The 18465-nt window shown below is 43.2% G+C and overlaps 1 protein-coding gene across 11 annotated transcripts in view; it reads right to left on the bottom strand.

Moving 5' to 3' along the window:
• The window catches only part of SCAI (suppressor of cancer cell invasion), a 35069-nt gene that overhangs the window by 2266 nt on the left and 14338 nt on the right, over nucleotides 1-18465 (bottom strand). For 9 of the 11 annotated variants that reach the window (XM_032131268.1, XM_032131274.1, XM_032131273.1 and 6 more), the window contains 14 exons: nucleotides 14951-15046; nucleotides 14257-14343; nucleotides 13608-13706; nucleotides 12856-12952; nucleotides 12000-12098; nucleotides 11220-11372; nucleotides 10286-10387; nucleotides 9619-9720; nucleotides 8947-9025; nucleotides 6783-6882; nucleotides 6245-6326; nucleotides 1798-1870; nucleotides 1076-1249; nucleotides 894-994 (listed from right to left, as the gene is read on the bottom strand). In XM_032131268.1, the coding sequence (XP_031987159.1) occupies nucleotides 894-994; nucleotides 1076-1249; nucleotides 1798-1870; nucleotides 6245-6326; nucleotides 6783-6882; nucleotides 8947-9025; nucleotides 9619-9720; nucleotides 10286-10387; nucleotides 11220-11372; nucleotides 12000-12098; nucleotides 12856-12952; nucleotides 13608-13706; nucleotides 14257-14343; nucleotides 14951-15046 (1444 nt within the window). The remainder of the gene's footprint in view (nucleotides 1-893; nucleotides 995-1075; nucleotides 1250-1797; nucleotides 1871-6244; nucleotides 6327-6782; nucleotides 6883-8946; nucleotides 9026-9618; nucleotides 9721-10285; nucleotides 10388-11219; nucleotides 11373-11999; nucleotides 12099-12855; nucleotides 12953-13607; nucleotides 13707-14256; nucleotides 14344-14950; nucleotides 15047-18465) is intronic. The other 2 variants (XM_032131265.1, XM_032131267.1) reach the window with 2 other exon arrangements.

Below are 18465 nucleotides of genomic sequence, written 5' to 3' on the forward strand. Positions count from 1 at the left end.
ATAGTTACTGGTATGTTTGCTGAGGCTTTGCAGAAAAAAAAAAAGGAAACCACTGAAAAAGACAAAAAAATATTCACCTTGTACTTACCTACTAGGCTGGAGTTCATTTCTTGAAATTACAGAATGTAAGCATCTCCAGTGGGAGATTCATCTCATCCTAAAACAAATATCTAAGACACTGGGGGCAAATCTCTCCACACTAACACAGACCTACTTCTTTTCCCTGGTATCAGAGCAGCCCAGGTAGCTGACTTAGGCTTGGAGAGCTGCTGGATGTCTCCAGTTCCACAGCTGAATATTGCACCTTTCAGTGCTCCACTCCCATTTTTCCCTGCAGTGTTTAAAATGGAGCAGGCAGTTTACATGCCAACACTCACATAAAATGGTGTAGATCCAGAAGCAGACTTCTCTGTTGGCACAGCTTTAACCGACAGGGAGGCAAAATACCATCTTCCTATTTAGTGTATTCATTTACACTTCAAAGACCTTTCAAAACCCATTCACATGAACACATTGCAGAAATAATGACCCACTCCTCCCCACTTCCTCTTATATTCTTGTTCTATACCTTTTTGCTTGTGTAGAAGCAATAATCTTAGGTTATTAAGAGGAATTTTTCTAGCAGACAGGGCTGTCCAGAGTGACATAACTGAACTGGAGTGTGCCTGCCGCGTTATGTCCAGGACTGAGGCTCCTGCAAGTCAAAGACTTTGTGCCTTTGGAGAGACACAAAGGCACAGCCTCAGTGCAAGCTGCAGGAACAGCATGTGAGCATCAGTCACCTTTCTGAGGTCACAGGGACCTGCTCAGCCCTTGGACCCTCCCACCTGAGCCAGGGCAGTTCCACGGCCCTGGCCTGGAGTTCCCACAAAGGCACACACATCCCTGCATACCCGGAAGATTTTGTGCATCCTCATAGTAGCCGAACAGAAGATAAATCTTGTGAGAAGCAAGCGAAGAAATTCATCCCCAAAAAACTGAAGAAAGGACTGATCTGTACAGAAGGCAAAGAAAGCTCAGTTTAGAAAGGCTCCAAACTCCCCGAAAGGCTCAGCTGTGCCTGGCCAGGCCGTACCTATGGACCGGGAGTGGGTCAGCAGCTGGGCAATGTCCCGGTTGATTTTTCTGAGGTAATCCTGACACTTCTCCCACAATCCTCGGCGCATGCTTGATAATCCAGAGACAAACAGGAATGCCATTAACGGATTGTTCAGAAAGAGTGTGAAGAGGCTACCCCGCTGAGACTGATCTAAAAGGAAAAATAAATCAATAGACAAAGGGATACATTTGGCACATGAAACAGAAACAGTGTCCCTGCCACAGAACGAAGTCGCTCACCTGCTAAATTCCGTCACAGAGGAGCTACTCCTGTGTGTTAGTTACACCTTCTCTCGTGCAGACCTGATCAATGACTGGCAATAAAGGCTTGCTGGAGACGTGCATTAACACCAAGACACCTTAACTGACTCTGCTCCCTTTCTGGGAGCAATAAAGCTGCCCAGAGTTGTAATAACCACCCTCACCCCACACTGGGCTGGCCACTTCCTCAGGCTCCGTGTAGGAGAGCCCTTGCTCCTAGCACTTGTTGGAGCCATCTCTAGAAATATCATCAGTGTTGGAATAAATTATTTACCACATGCAGTAAATAAACTTTATCATACCACTTTGGGGACTGTTAACCTGATTTAGGGGTTACACAGCAGTGAAAAGCTGTCTTTTCCTGAGGAATCTATGTTCTGCTGGGGATAGATACATGATGCAACTGCAGCTTGTTGGGAAATGCAATACTGCACATACCTTGTAATGCTTTTGGATATGCTGTTGGAGAAAGCAAGCACACCAATGGTTGTCCAAATAAGTTTGTGAAATTCTGTAACAGATAAGAATTTTGAAGTATTGATGGTCACTTTGCTTGCCTTGAATATCCAGCAAGTCAAGGGTACGAATCATATTAATGACAGAAGACACTAATGCCCCTCTCACAGCTCAGCATTGGCAATGAGCCTGACAAGTTCACTTACTCAGAGATCACAGCACAGAAGGAATATAACCAACTACATTTTAAAGGAATTACAATTCTCTCATTTCATTGCTACTGATGGCAGACACTAATTTCATGGAAATATGGCTTTCAGTAGTAACACGTTACTTGAAAAAAAAAAATCACGTTCTGCAGTAAAAGTGAAAGCAATTGGGTTTAGCATCTTCCCTCAACACCAACTGAACTGCCCAGTCAAAACCATTCATTTTCCCTTTTCTTTCTAGCAGGAGGAGCTATGTCTGATGAAACAGGAGGGCCCAGAAGAGAGAAGTTTTAAAGTAAGTTTCCTTTAAAGCAAGTATGTCACAACCTTAACATGTGCTGTACTGAACCCTCATTTTACAACACTCATTTCATGCCTCTTTCACCAGCACCTTAAATATTGCCAGTGTCCAATTACACAAGAATTTGTCCAGAACCTGGAACACCAGCATTGTCCAGCTTCACCAACATTTACCTGATAACCAATATTTACCTGGTAACAGTCCTACTGTGTATCTGCCTGGTGGTAAACAATTATCACAAAGGGAAAAAAGCCAAAAATCATGCACACAACCTCATTAGTTTTGTCACCAGAACAGCTTTCTTAAAACTGAAGGCTTGCAAAGCTATAGAAAATGTGATTGTGTTTGCATCCTCACAGAGCTCAGACTCAAACCACGCCTCCAAAGCACCCGAGTGCCACACACACATCTGCAGATTAGATTCTTAAAACTGCAGTTTACAAGTGTAAGACACAACACCAGAAGTATTTCCTTGTGTAGAATCCTCAAAAAGCTAAAAAGATTAACTCCTTTTTGACCTCTGCATAATTCAAATGAGCTTTGCCTTCCAGGCAGTATATTTCAGTTATATTCGTTTTACAGAATTAATTGATCTAAATCTGCTAAATACTAGAGACAGAAATCTAGTCTAATCAAAATAAAACATTTCCCATCTCTGACAGAGCGCTGAGTAGTGCTAAAAACCCTTCTAGTTCATTAGGAGCCCAGGGAAGACTGATAATGCTGGACACTAAGGTTTGGTCTCTAAGGAGGAAACAAAGACAATTCCCTTGCAGACAGAAACTATAGGCCAGCCCAGGAATTGGTGAAAGAAACATTTCAAACTCCAGGAGTCACCCCAGACACTGCTGGTTTGAATCATACACACACTGGCAAGGTTCTACCTTCTCCAGTAACTCGTATGCTCAGTACCACGAGCAGACTGACATGTTTAATTAATTCCATCCTGTGTCACTCAGTTACAGACCAAAGCAGACACGCCACCAGTGAGAACAACCCTGCAAGTCCAACAGCCAAGAGCACCCCTGGGTCACTTGCGGGTCTCAGGCAGCGTCTGAGAGCACTCTGGACTCTGTCCCAGCAGAGGTTAAGCCAGGAAAACCTGCCCTGCAGTCCAGATGTTGACAGCAGGTCTGGATAAGGAATGCCCTACCCTTGTGGACAACTCCAAAAAGGATAAACTCCATTTTGTTTCAAAATTGACTGTTTTCTTACTTGAGTGTTCAAGTTTTCCAACAGAAGTGTTCCTGATTTTCACAATGCATGTCATGTACATCTCTTTCCAAGAAAGAACTGCCCATCATCTCCAAAAGAAATCACTTCACATTTAAGCTTTGCTAAGCTAAGTATCCATACCACATCACTGACAAAGGCCTTGCATTCTCACTGGCTAGAGGTTTTGGTTTGGTTTGGTTTTAAGACTCTGCATTTGACCATGATCCTAGACAACCACAGCTACAGGAAGATATTGATTTAAAAATATTATTTCATCCACATATGCAGTGGTAACCTTCAAGAACACACAGCCATCTATATTTAAATGGAAGTGTTAAAAAAAAAATTCACGGCTTTCAGTAGATATGCTCGATTTGCAGTTATCTTCCACTTTCAGCTAAATATACAGGGGAGGAAGCTGTTCAAGTGCCACTGATTTGACAAACTGGCAAGTCACTTCCTGGCAGGACTTACTTTCAGTCATCACCATTTAAGTCCTCCAGAGAGAGGGAGAGGACAGGGATGCGTGCAGGAGAGCAGGAACGGGCTGCAGAAAAAGATGTGTGAGCAGTTGCTGTTCCTGTCGGTACTGCTGGCAGTGACATTTAAATGTCAGGATAGCTCCTGTCCTATCAGGAAAGATCAGAGCAGCCATGTGGAAAAAAGTCAGTAGTGACTTCAATTCCTCACACGGTCGCACAGAACCTCTTTGCTGGTGCCAGCACTTGAGCCTCCAGACGCCTCCCAGCCCACCCGGGGACAGTCACGGCACAGCCCCGTCAGGGCACTCTGGGGACAAGGACCCCAGCACAGCGACAGGCAGGAGTGTACAAGGGCTGGAAAACACTGACCTTGAGAGCTCTGCCACGTACCTTCAGTGGAAAACAAAACAAGACACCTACACCAGTCCCCTCACATGTCTGCCTATGTTCAGTAGCAAGAGATGGCAGAGGTGAATGTCACTTCTGAAATGCTGGACGTATTTCTTTTTAGGTTCCTTGTGCTCTGGGTCAGTGTTCCTAGCAGCCACTTCTATAATCCTGTCCTGAAATACTTCCAAAACTCACATTTCTGTGCTCCTTCCACACAGGCAGAGCTGGATGCTCTGCACCAGCTGTGCTGAACAGACTGGTGGGTTTTACACCCCTGTCAGCTCACTGCAGAACAAGGGAAAGAAACTCAGTGGAGGTTACAGAGTTGCTTGCTGTCAAACAAATAAAGAAATTATCAAATTTAAATGTAATACAAAAAGCAAATTCTACTGTAAACACTTGACATTATTCTCACAAGACCTACAAATCTACACGTGGAAATCCATTGCCCCAAACAGGTTCTTTGCTCTAAGCTTTGCACAGAACCCCAGTCTGTCCAGAGCTGGTATCCCTTGCTCTCTTACAGAGCTGATCCACTTGACACCTTTTAACAATTCTATTGGAGAGGAAGGGAGTAAAGAAAACAAAACCAAACCAAAACCCGAACACAAGCCATACTTTTTCCCCTGAAATGAAACCAATCCCCCTAATGTTATACTGGAATGCATGTCAGGAAAGAGCAGAGGGAAATAAATCCCTTCCAAATGCTCACTTTCTCAGAAAAACAAGTAAATCATTCCAATTGTGTTTCCGTCCATGGAAATGGGGAATTCAAGAAAAAACAGATTTGCTCAGAAACCCAGCGTGATTAACTTAAATATAGTGGTGTTTAAAAAGCCCTCTGAGATACATTACACTACAACAAACCAAAGACCCAACAGAGAGGCCAGATCATTATCTGGCTGTCAGGCAGAAGCTCCCTGGCTCGATACAGAACTATCCTGAATCACACTGACCACTGATTTAGTACCTCTCCTTGGCCAACACATGCCTTCAAAACAAACAGCACAGCCTGTGGACACTGAACAAGGCACAAGCTCCTCTGGCCACTAGACGTCCCTGTTCCTCCTCCAAAATACAGTTTCTTTCCCTCACTGCACATAATGGAGCTATAAAAAGGAACACAGAAGAAGTGGCACTTTCCCCAGATATAGCACATTCTTATTATCCCATTCATGAATGAAATAAATGTGTAATGCTCTCCAGATTCAACTGGCCACGAGTGCAATGCCTGCTTCTGCATTACCCGAACTGCAGGTTCCCAGAGGTGATTTGGCATGGAGCAATTCTACTGTAAGTCCAGAGCACCCCAGGAAGGAGGCTCAGTGTTCAAGCAAACACCACTCTACAGTAACACTGCATGCTAATTTGAGGCTTGTTACTTCCTTGGTTCAGACACTTTTCAGACACAGACACCCCGTGTTTTTTAAGATCAGGCTCAATGCTTTGACTTCCCTTCTGCTGCTTAAAAGCAACTGAATGTTGGATGACTGGAAGAAAGAAAAGCACATTAGTTATCTCCCTCCCCCATGCACACACACCGAGATTTGTCTTTGGTATAAAACAAAAATAAACCTCCCACCAGAGACCTTGGAAATCTTGAACCTTTTTTCCCTCCAGGAGGATTTATTACTTTCCAATGAGCGGCTGTTCATGTGCTTCTCCTTCTTGTTCCTATTCATAGGGTCAGATCCTGACTAGCATGCACAACCTCAAAAGAAAAGAAAGACTGAATACAAACTGTTTAAAAAAAATAGCCCGTTAAAAGAGTAAGCTAACTAGGGGTTGGCACTGTATCCTACCATACAAGGAGCTGCCTCCAGGGGCCTTACCTTGTAGGCAACGCTGTTGGAAGAGTCCACGATGATGAACAGGGGCTTTCTGGTGAAAGGGTAGAGATCTCCAGGGTGAAGGCTGCAAAGAGAAAGGGACAGCTCAGAGCACCGCAACTGCTGCACAGCTCTGACACTGCAAGTGTCTCAGACACACAGCTGCCCACAGCCAGATAAAAAGCAGACAGGTTCCCCATGCCCCAGTCCCCTGATTCCTTCTTGGAGCGCAACAGCACAACTAGTGTCTAAATATAGGTTGTGGGACTTCTTAGTTCAGGAGCTGTTTAACTTCTTGAGAAGCCATCCATCACTGATCTGAAGTTTGCCAGTAATTAAGAACTTATGTCCCATAAGTAAAGTTGAAGTGTTTAAACAATCATTTAAAGTTGCATAAGTTGCACATTCATTTCTAAGTGTTCAAGCCAATCTCCATTACGATGTCCTGCACTGAGGAGGTTGAATTCCAGAGGCATTGATGCATTTTTCTCTATTAAAGACAAACTCCTGTGAATTTGCAGGTGTGCACCACGACACTCACCAGTGCATCTCCTTGTAGGACTGGTTGCGCTTGTGGATCGCATCCCCATTGATAATGTCCCGGTTACTGTTGGTCAGCACACCCCCAAAATCGTACGGACCTTCATGTGGAAAAAGGAAGCTAAAATCAGCAGGGGGAACTCACTCTCCTCTGCTGGACAATGAATGATTACATGGAAGGGAGGAAGCAACGACAAACCCCAGAAAACTAAGGGAACCTGAACTACTGCAGTTGTAAGGAGGGGAGAGAGGAATGTGGAGACCTCACTAACTATATATTCCTTCTTATGCTTTTTTAGCATATCAGTATCTATCAGATAGAAGCAAGGAATGCAACTTCATAACTTTTAGTTTAATTATTCACTATTTATCCACAAACATAATGCAAAAGATCCAAATACTGGCTCTTGTTACACTATAGAGAACAAAGATTAAAACCCATTACACATCTGACACAGGAAAATCAATACCTTTGTAAAATTACTGTATGAGTTTGCATATTCCAGATTCAGAATTTGGTAAAAAAATAAGGCTAAATGAATCAAAAAGACTAGAAATACTACTGTCATTTGCAGTTCTAACACTGCAAAGGGGAGAAGAGAGAACTGAGAGAATGACAAAAGGACAAAACAGTTTTAACCAGATTTAAAATCTGTAGCAAAGGTTTGTATTTCAAGATTTCAAAGTCAGAATTCACAACTTTCACATGCATACGCCCTGGACACGTGCTCCCACACGTAAGCTGAATATTCAGCTAAATTTGCAAAACTGAGCTACCCCCTGAATGTCTGATGGAGAGCAAAGTTGAAAGCAATGGCTATAAAATATATCAAATCCTACAAGATACCAAGAAATATTTCTGCCATTGGTATGGGTATGAAATGCCACTAACGTTAGTAAAATAAAGTATTAGGGTTTCCTCTTTCTGTCATACATTTGCAGACTTGGCTGACCCATATTTGGCCACCAAATGCAATTTTTTCAGGTTTGGATACAAGACGCCTTTCCATTTAAGGGAAGCTTTGGGGATACAAAATCAGGAACAGAACAAACATTAATTTAGCACTGTTACAAACACCTCACGTGGTCTGCCAAACACACGGCTTGCAGGCGATGCACAGTGCAACTTGCAGCTGCTCTCCCTTTTAATAAGGCAGAACTGTGTGCAGACCACACCACCTTATTAAAAGAATGCAGTTGTGATGGACTCATTAAGTGAAAGCTGCACTCTGGCTGTGCAGCTCTTCAGGTGACCGAGCCTGGATGCCTCTGCCACAAGGTCTTAAGCTGAAACAACACATGCAGAGAGGGGGACATACCACAGGCTTTAGAGAACACACTTCAGTTAGGACCTATCACCAAGCTGCAGCAAAAAGTAAAATGTTAAAAGCATTTAAAAAAATCACTGCCACCATCCAAAGCTGACAGGGATTTTTTTTCTTTTAACATTTTGAGATCTCTGTAAATCATGCACTGGGGAGGACAAAGCATGCATCTTATAAAGGAATGCAAGTCTCAAACAGATGAGGTTTTTACAATATTTAGAATGTTAAAAAGTTATTTTGATTCTTTTCTTGAATTATATAAACAGATCTTTGGACTGTGTTTACTTCAGCCAACCAGTTTTCAGCTTTTACAATGCAGCTGCATCCAAATATTCTGCTAGATTGCAAAGAACAGGAGGGTGAGGTGAGGGGAATTGTCAAAAATCATGAGAAGGGCTTGAATTGTCAGGTTAATGAGCGTGCAAATAGACCAGTCCCTGCAGCTGCTCGAGTCCTTTCACCACCCATCTCCTGGCCACACGATCTCCTGGTGCCGGGGATTGGAAAGAATCACAGAGTGCCACTGAGCCATTTTATGAACTTTGTGCTGATGCATCAACTGAGCCACGTGGTCTTCAAAATTGGGAGGCTTTTAATACTCCAGATGCATCAAAAACTGGGTGTGTCCTTTGAAAAGTTCTCAGGTTAATGCACACTAATTAAAACACAAAGATTTAATTACTGTTTGTGGAAAATAAAGGCTATCTTACGAAGTAGACAGGAGAATCGAATTGACTTGTCTTTTAAAAGGAGCTTTGTGACATCTTTCTTGGTCACTTGTCCTGGAACATAAAGAGAATTCAAGCCCTGTTCATGACAGGGAGCATTCCTTTATTGTACCTTCACTATCCGAACGACCTGATGGGAACACGCCCGTGGCAGACAGGTAAATCAGCAGCACACTGTTTGCAGGCAGCTCCTGGAACGCAAACAAGGGCACAAGTGGCAAGGGAAGAAAGGTAAAAGTTTATTTTAATACTGAATCATCACCTTCATACATACATTGTCATTATAATTGTGCTACTACTCCTGCTTCTGGTTCCCCTCCACTCTGCTCTTGGTACATGGATTTGCCCTGCCCCACCACACACAACCCTTCCAACAGATCAAAAGCGTCACCTGATGAAATGTCCGTAACTTTTCTCTGCACAAACCTCCAGGCTGATATCAGAGCTCCAAGCAGCACTGAGAAAGCATCTACTTACACACAGACTCTTTTACCATCTATCCAGATCTGAAGCTTTCCAAGATACAGAACCCAAAAGCTGCCAAGATCCACACAGACCCCAACTCTCAAACAATTCACAAAGGAAGCTTTGTTTACAGTTCAAATGGGATACAGGGCTGGAGATTCAGCAGCTACACAGTGCTCGAGAGCAACAATTTCCTGATGTACTTTCCTGATTTTGGATTTTTCTGTTCTCCAGATCAGTGCTGATCCACATTTCATTCAGTTTCACATACAGTCCTGGATTTTTTTTTATTACAAATAAATTCACCGATTTCACAAACCTTAAATGATGCTGCTAAAAATGTATATAGCTGGCTGAAAGTTGGTTTATAAAGTAGGTATTTATGGGGGTTTTCCCGCCTGGCTGGTTTCTCTGTTGACTCCTGTTAAAAGAAAGAAACAAAATACTACTCAAAAAACCCCAACCACCAGATATTATCAAAGCAGTTTCATAACCCTCTAAATTTCTGTTTATTAGAATGTTCATTTCCAGCACACTTCCCACACAAGTGGGTCTGCCCATTCTACATTTCCTACTACACAGTAAAGCAAGATGCACAGTATTCAAACCAGAACTTTATATTATCCCTCACTGAAACTTGCTAACTAAATCTTCCTTCGTCTTTAAAGTATCACCCAGGAACTGAGTGACAAAATTCGCACTTCATCTCAATCAAATAAATTTTAAATCTTCGTATTCTCTTTTGGCTCCAGATAAAACACTTTATGCTTTCTCTGAAGGGGACATTAACTTTCAGATGACTCAGTAATCTGATGAGTCCATGGGTTTGAGCTACTCTTCACTGGTATCTAGTAAAAGTTACACCACCTTTACTAACCTGCTCTGCACAGCGACAGTACTGAAGGAGTACACTACTTAAAACCAATCAATCAAACAAAAAAACAGTTAAGATGTGTTGCCAGGTTTGTTACTGGAGTGGAACTCACCTGCATTCCAGGTTTGTTCATTTGTGACGCCAGGTTCATCGGTTCCCTCTCCAGGGCTTGCAGCATTCGGAACATGTCGATTGTTAATTCACTGAACTTGACCTGCAAGAGAGTCAAACAGTTTATTCTGCCAGATACCCATTAAACAGAATTTCTCTGGAATTATCCAGCTAAGAGACTCCACTGCACACCTGAGAGACCATTCTCTCTCAGGGATCTGTCAGTGTCATCTTTGAATCTCTAAAGAGCTGTGAATGACTTCTAGTAGAGCTCACAGAGGACAGAGTCTATTTGTTACTGATCTACCAGGCCAAGTCACTGCACTGCAGACCCCTGCATCCAAATTACAGGCTTCTCTGGCATGTGTACAAATCAGGTGCTGAAAGGGCTATGTACCATGAATTCAGACAAAATCTGACAAAGACACACTAAGTGTAGTTTAAATACAACTCTCTTGCTTACCTGAAGAGAGCTCAGAGAGAAGTAATGAAATTTGTACAACTTCACTACCATTATCATCTAAAAAACAGGACCCAGAATGTCTTTTGAAAACCACTTCCTGTTGCCACTGAAGTTGCAACAAGCTGGAGTGAGTCATATGAAAGCTTAAGTCAAGCTTTTACTAGACATATCTTAGAAGCCTCGCATGCTTGAATGTTGTCACAAACAATCCAGTATATGAAAATCAATTGTATCTACTTAACTGACATGTTGAATATAAGCAATAAGAGGTCAGTACCACAGGTCTAATATCTAACATTTTTCATTTTTAGCTCTTATTTCTGAGAACCCTCTTCCTCTTGCTGCAACTGCAACCATCAAAATAAAAATATTTCAATGTTCTCCTTTGTTGGAATCTCTGTTGTATAATCAGAAGGGATGTCATGGGGGGGAATCCAAAGATGCAAACCCAGGTGCCCAGAATTTCCTTTACCTGGTTGTTGCAGTTCCCAATAATGAGCGCATCTGCAAGAGCAAGCTGTCCCACTATCATCCCCTGCTCCAGCAACGGAGCTCCCGTCTCAGAAAGCCTGTTAGAGGTGATTACAATGGTGTTGTCATCATTTAAAACCATGACAGGGTCTGCCTAAAAAAAGCAACCAGAATAAATCAAGAATTCAGGAAAGCATACAGATTTGCAGTCAGAGAGAAGTCCACAGGTCTTGGCACTTACAATAAACATTTCACAAGTGAGGCAGATTTTTTAAATTACTTTGCCATACATGTATTAATATATTTGTATGCAGGCTACAGGACAATGCCTTCCCACCTGGAAAAGCAAAGTACTTAGGGACTGCAAGAAATACATGGTACAAGCACATGAAGGTACAGCAAAGAGAAAAGCATACTGCCTCCAATGACATGGACTCTGCTTCAGCTTCTCTATACCTGAGGAGTCAAATATCATCAACAACCTTACAAATTCATGCTGAATAAACTAAATATTCCTACTTTCATAATAATTCTAGTTTGCCCATTTTAGCTTGCCTTCCCTTTGTAAAAATGAATAGCAAAGGAGGCGAGTGAATGATAATGCTGCCACCCATTCTGGCAATATTTAAATAGTCCTGTGAACATGAGTCAGTGATTAATGGGACAGGCATACTGTCCCCGCACTGGCACACCTGCTTCCCTCACAGACATGGTGATACAGGAACACTTCCATCAACAAGACAGAAAACTCTGAAACAACTACAGGAAATGGTATTCTCACCTCAATAAATGCTGCCACTTCCTGAAGAACCAGGTTCCACTCCACCTGATCTTCAGTATTGAAACGGTGAGTGTAGTCTTCAATTTCATCTGACAGCTCCTGATGTAAACAGTTCAGAGACAGACACAGTCACTCCTAAAACCAGACTTTAACAGGCAGTCAGTAATCTTACATTTGGTTAGCTGTGCTGGCCTTTAAGAATAATAAATAAATAAATTCCTTGAGAACATATGCAGCACACTCCTGACTAACATGCCAGCCAAAACGCGCTCTTTCAGCAGACAGAATGCCAATGTTACACCGAGTTCTGGCAATGCAAATTGTCTTTTACGTAGGTCCAAATGCAAAGAATATCTGGAGTTAAGTATAATTATCCCACTCACAGCTATGTCACTGGTTATTACCACAAGCTATGGATACCAAGGACTCAAATTTCAGCTTGCAAGTAACTTTAAATACATTGAGAAAGGGGATGGTGTGGCTGGTTTAGCTGTGCTAAGCTAAGCCTGCAGTTCAAAGGAGCTGTGACACAGACAGCAATGCAACCTACACAAAGCTGTCAAGCCCGGGAGCTGCTTGAAGCGAGGTTGTCAGAGGGGCTGGGAAGCATATGCTGTGGGGAGCAGCTTGCTGTTCCTTTGCTGCACTTCCAGGGCACCTCCCTGTCTGGGCTGCAGCGATTGGAATATTTTTACTTGCTGTTCAAACAATGCTACCAAATCACTTGATCTTAAAGTGTTATTATTAAATGTCTGAATCACAGAAGGTATTCCCTGTGCTGGATGTCAGATAGACTAGAAAAGCAAGGATCAGCAATCTCCTACCCCTCAGCACCTTTATCCTGATTTTAACATACCTTTACAAGGTCCTTCACAACATCCATTTTGTTGAGCAGGAGACAAACCACGATAAACCTTGCATAGTAACGCAGCTTCTTAACCACTAATTCGGGCCTAGACACAACAAGAACATCACAGCCAAATTTGAGATTAGAATAGAACAGAGGTAGGTAGCAGGGGTAAGGAACAGGAGGAGTTTAAGACCAGAGCAGGACTGAACACCTGCAGATTAAGAGTTCTGACTGAACTCAGGTGGTGATATTAGCTACCTGGCTGCTTGGAGGTTTAGTTAAAACTGAGTACAGAGACATAAAAAATAATTTAAGAAAGCCACAGCCTTCTTACATGTCAGGGGCATGGGAGTCAGGTACCACGGCTGGCTCTTCAAACCTTGCTGTACTGCAGCACGAGCTGATGTTCCCCTGAAAGGCCTGATCAGAATCAAACAGATTCCTCTGCCTCAGCCCAACTGACCCATCTTCCACTCACAGCATTCTGGGTCCCAGCACTGATACTACACAGGATTCAAACTGACAAAACTTTGGGGCTAATGGCTTTCTATCCAGGACCAGGTAAAAGAATATTCTTTCAGTCATACAGCTAACCTCTTATTTATCCTGAATTTTTCAGTCGTAGCAGAAAGATTAAAAGAAACTCCTGTCAACAACACAGGTTCTATCCCAGTTATGCTCCTACAGTTTACAGCTCTTTTGCTGCCTCCATACACCTTCCTAGTCTCAAAAAAACAAAGGCCTCCATTCAGACATACCTGTCTTCTTTGTTGACTTGGGAGTAGTAGGACCTCTGCCTGATTGCTGAGTAGAAGGAGAAAGCCTCATTGAGATAGCTGGTTTCAGAGGTGCGCAAGCTGCAGGGGAACAAGGGGATCAGCTCACTGCCTCAGAGGGAAAGCCATGCCAAACCCTCCCTTCCTGCCCCCTCAGCCATCCTGTGCATCCATGGCAAAACTCCCTCCTCAAGTACCATCGTATGAAAGCCAGACTCATTCTGGGAAGGCAGATGTCAGAGCTTGGATCCCATTTTAGGTAACAATCAAAGCTGCCCATCTTGCACCCACACGTACAGGTGATGGGTTCACTGAACAGTCTAAAGGGACACTAAGCTCCCAAACTCGTAAATCACACTTTTGCACAACATTCCGATGCAGCACACATGGAAGACACTTTGGAGGCAGGAGCGAAGTCCTTGGGCAGTACCAGTGTGACCAGCAATGTGGCACCAGCCTCACAGGGGCCTTTCCCTGCAGCATTCCATGCAGTCCCCAGGGCCCTCATTCAGAAACTAGCATTGTGACTCAGCCCAATCACTGATTCCTCCTGACTGAGCATCCAGACATTTGGCATGCAGCTGCCACTAACCCTGCATTGCCCACTGCATCCTCTTCTGTGCTTACTTACTAATAATGGTAATAGAGCTGCCCAATCTTGGAAGCAATTTCCCCAATTTGCCACCTCTTCAACCCATACCGATTGTCCAATACTTGTCTATGTCGCAAGAGAGAAAAGAAAGATTAAAAGGATTCCCAAATTTCCCAGAACATCCCACCAGACAAGACAAAGAGCCATTGCAGGGCCAAATTCAGCTTTCATTACTGGTGCAGCATTGCCAGCAGCAGCCCCTCACAGAGCCAACAGCACACACACCCCACAACAAGGGCCATTTATCTTGCATAAACTTGCAAGAACCAGACATAAGTGTGTTGCACAAAATACACACAACAAAAGGTCACAGCTTCCCAGGAGAACACTCAGACTATGCAGCCAGAGGAAGGTGTGAAGGATCAGAGCCCACGCAGCAGCAAGAGACTTCACACCATTCCAGATTCTGCTCTGCAGAATCCATCACCTCCTTGGTAAGAAATTAAAGCACCTCACACTCAGGTAAAGCAAAAGGGTTTGTTAAAAAAGTCACACTGAAAACTCTGCAACATTTTAATTCAATAGTCTATGAGCACTGCAGGAAGCTGCTGTTCCCTCCCTTCACGCTTGAACAACACAGTGAAATCTCAATCTTAGCTGGGGCCCTGGGCATACCAGAGATTAAAGCTGCACTTAAACCCACACAACGCATCTGCCTACAACATTCCCTTACCGGTGCTGCTGTTGGAACTTCCAGAGCTTGGTGTAAACATCAAATGTTCGCCCGAAATAGGATTGCCACTGCTTCTGCCCATACTGAGGTAAATCCCTGCAAGAGACAGTGACAAAAGCAGAATTAGGAAGCAGAATCCAGTCAGCCCAACATGACAGGAGCATGTCTGCGCCAAAGTCAGAACAGCTTTGTTCAGGATTCACCTGGCATACTTTAGAATTCTGCCTGCACCCAGAACTACAAGAACCATGATTCCCAGAGTTTCTCAAAACCTGTTGTTATTGGATCTCTCCAAATAGGAAATGACCATGTTCCTACATGCAACAGGTGTTTGAAAACATCTTACAATCTTGCTAAAAGAGAAGTAATTTTATGGTTATATCCACAGAAAGACAAACTGGACTCTTGAAATATCATAATAAAGAAAAACCCTACCCAAGAGCAAGCAGAATAACCCAGTGGAAATCAGTTAGTTTGGACTGATAATATTTATTGTTACTCATTAAGGAAATAATCTTTTTCAAACAGATAAGGCTGTTTCAGAAACAGAGCCAGTGACATCACAAACAAAACTGCTGCCCCAGTGTCACCAGGTCAGGGCAGCATATGGATGCTCACAGCTAACATTCACTGGATTCTGTTACACCATTACCACATTTGTCACCCTCTATCTCACAGTTAGTGACATGACACAACCTGAGAACTTCTGTTTTTTTCCTGTCAGTTTCCAGTGCTACAAGGTGAGTCAGTCAACCCAGTTCAGTTCTGCTCTCCTATCTCCCCTTGATTTCCATGCTGTGGTATATTTCCACCCCACAACTATGATGTATTCCTAAGGATTTGGGCATTAAAGGTTTGTGCTCTCAACCCTCACTCCTCCCATCTCCAGGGAGTGACCTGAATCTTGAAACAAATGCAACAGAGGAGACAAAACCCCTGAGTCCCACTGAGCACATGTTCCCTACACATCTACACCAAGGCTCATTCAAAGAAGGTGCACAACTATACAAGTGGAAGTAGAACAGCTTTTCCAAGACAGCATCCTCTTTCATTTGACTCAAGATTGATTTCCGCAGGGAATGCTCTCTCAAATCACTGTGCTGGTTCATGTACCACCCTCAGCAGACAGAAGAGCAGCACATTCCACTTCCAAGCCTGAAGGGTAGAGACCAAGGGAAGCACCCCCTTTAGGAAACCTTGCCATGTCCTCTGAAAAGAGTCAGAGAAGCAGAGCAGTACACACCATTTCAGAGCAGCATTCTGGCCTCTTTCTGCTCACTGTAATTGCTTTAACAGCACCCGAGGTAGGAAAGGAAATTAATATTTCTCTGCTTGTCAGCCAACTGTACTTCCCACACAGCTTGAAGGGACCTAGCTCAGCTACTACAAGTAAAATGAATCCCTTACCAGCTACAGCTCTTACCAGCCTGGAAAAGCATTCCAGTACTTGGTGCAGATATTCCATGAAGATGCCAAGGAATCTGGGCAGAATTTTACTAAATTAAAAAACAAAAAAATCCCTTCAAACTTGCAATTGGCTGCTCAAAATCTTGCAACATATGTCGGTGTAGCAAGGGGTAAACAGGAATATAAATACGTGCTTCAGGGTACCAACATCTTCATTCAAATACAGCTTGATACAAACATATGCAAGTTTAAAGCATTTTCTGCAAGGAACGATTCACCACCTTCTCTTGTTGTAATAGATGTAAACATTTTAGCTAAACAAAAGAAGCTAAGGCACTGTCCAAACACACACCCAAGATACAGCGCAGACTTCAATATAGCAAGAGGTAGCTTTAACTTAATTAGCATATCCACAAGATTCAATGTTTAATTGTATTAAAAAAGAAGTGAATACAAATACAAAACAATACTAAAATGGATAATTAAAAAAAAATGATACAAATCAAAGTTCCCTGGCACTAACTCATAGAATGACTGGATTAACAAGCTGACTTGAAGAGCCTTACCCATAGTAAAATGGCTTTCTAGGTCAAGTTGCTCAGGACATTTGAGCAAAGGTCTAACATATAGGAAAAAGAAAACACCCTTCTCTCAAACACCGAGAAGCAGGTATGTGCACAAACTAAGAAATAACCGGGTAACTATGGGCTGATCATGCTCATGCATGTATTCCTCATCAGTGAGCTAATTAATACGCTCTCTAAACCTCACCTGTCACCTACCCATTCCACACCTTCCTCTGCACAAGCCTAAACACTCTAACATAACCTAAACATAAAGCCCAGCTCAACTCACTGCACTGCGTTAGATTTGGGTATCTGAAAATCAGCGGTGTTTTAAGAAGCCTCTGTTAGGACAGTGTCCGTGCGTTTGGCCGCTGCTGTCCGCAGCCGCTGCTGGGTGTCCACACGGATATTCCTCAAGCAGCGTGCTCGCCTAATTGCAGCTGGCATAGCTGCACAATACCATGGATTCCTCGGCTCCCCAGGGAACGGGAAAGATCTCCATGGAAACAGACAGTAGCACTTGTTCTTTTGATAGTATTCTGACATGGCTGTAATAAAACTTCATTTATGACAATACATTACTGAGGTTTCACTACAGCTTTTCACAGACAAGAGCTGCCCTTGCTGCCATCCCTTTACTGCTTTGTGCTGAACATCATGCATGTTGCTCCCATGTACCAAGAAATTTTGCCATGAGAAAACAGATGCATAAGCAAAAGAGGACATTAAGTGCAGTTTTTTTAATAGGACATGGGGATATGCACTATTTGGTGAGAAACAGCCCAAAAGAATCCCAAAGCCTCGGCTGACTGCAGAGTGGGCTTTTAACACAGCTCCTCCCACCAAAGGAGACAGGGAATGCATGATCCAAATTGAGGACTAAAGACCTATGTTATAGCAAGACATTTTGCTACTTCCAGATCTACAGAAGGACACCAGAGCAGTGAGGAGAGACAAAGGCAGCAAGTTTTCCTGTGGGGTGTGCCCAGCCCAGAACCGGTGGCAGGGGGGCACCTGCTCTGACTGGACACCACTACAGGAGGGATAAAGGGGCAACCAAATGAATCCAAATGCAGGGGAGGGACTGGAGATTTCATTTAGGACAGTACAATAGCCACAATACAAGTGGAAACCATTTCCAATTTCTTGGCTTTTAAAACATTCCAAACAGGACATGAAGACACAAATTCCGATGTTCTAGAACGGTGAGTTTCTCCCCCTGGGTGCAGAAGACTGTTTCTTTTGCTGCAGTAGAGTGGCTGGTGGATAAATTTCACAGACAGTCCAGAACTTTATCCAACTGTTGCTGTACTCTTTGACTCCACAAAGACCAGCGCTACTTACGTGCTCATAATCAATTCTCTGTCAGGAGTTCATTTCTGCCATGCTGCCAGATAATACTGGCTGAAACCCAGTTAAAGGTGCTGAGGTGTGCTTGGCCAGTGCCACATGGAAGTTGTCACACAGGGACATTGAAGATGTTGAGAGAGTCCTAGAGACTCAGCAGTATACTTCAAAGAGGAAGGCTACAATAACTGTAAG

The sequence above is a fragment of the Corvus moneduloides genome, chromosome 21, assembly GCF_009650955.1.
Source record: "Corvus moneduloides isolate bCorMon1 chromosome 21, bCorMon1.pri, whole genome shotgun sequence".
In the NCBI taxonomy this organism is placed as follows: Eukaryota; Metazoa; Chordata; class Aves; order Passeriformes; family Corvidae; genus Corvus; species Corvus moneduloides.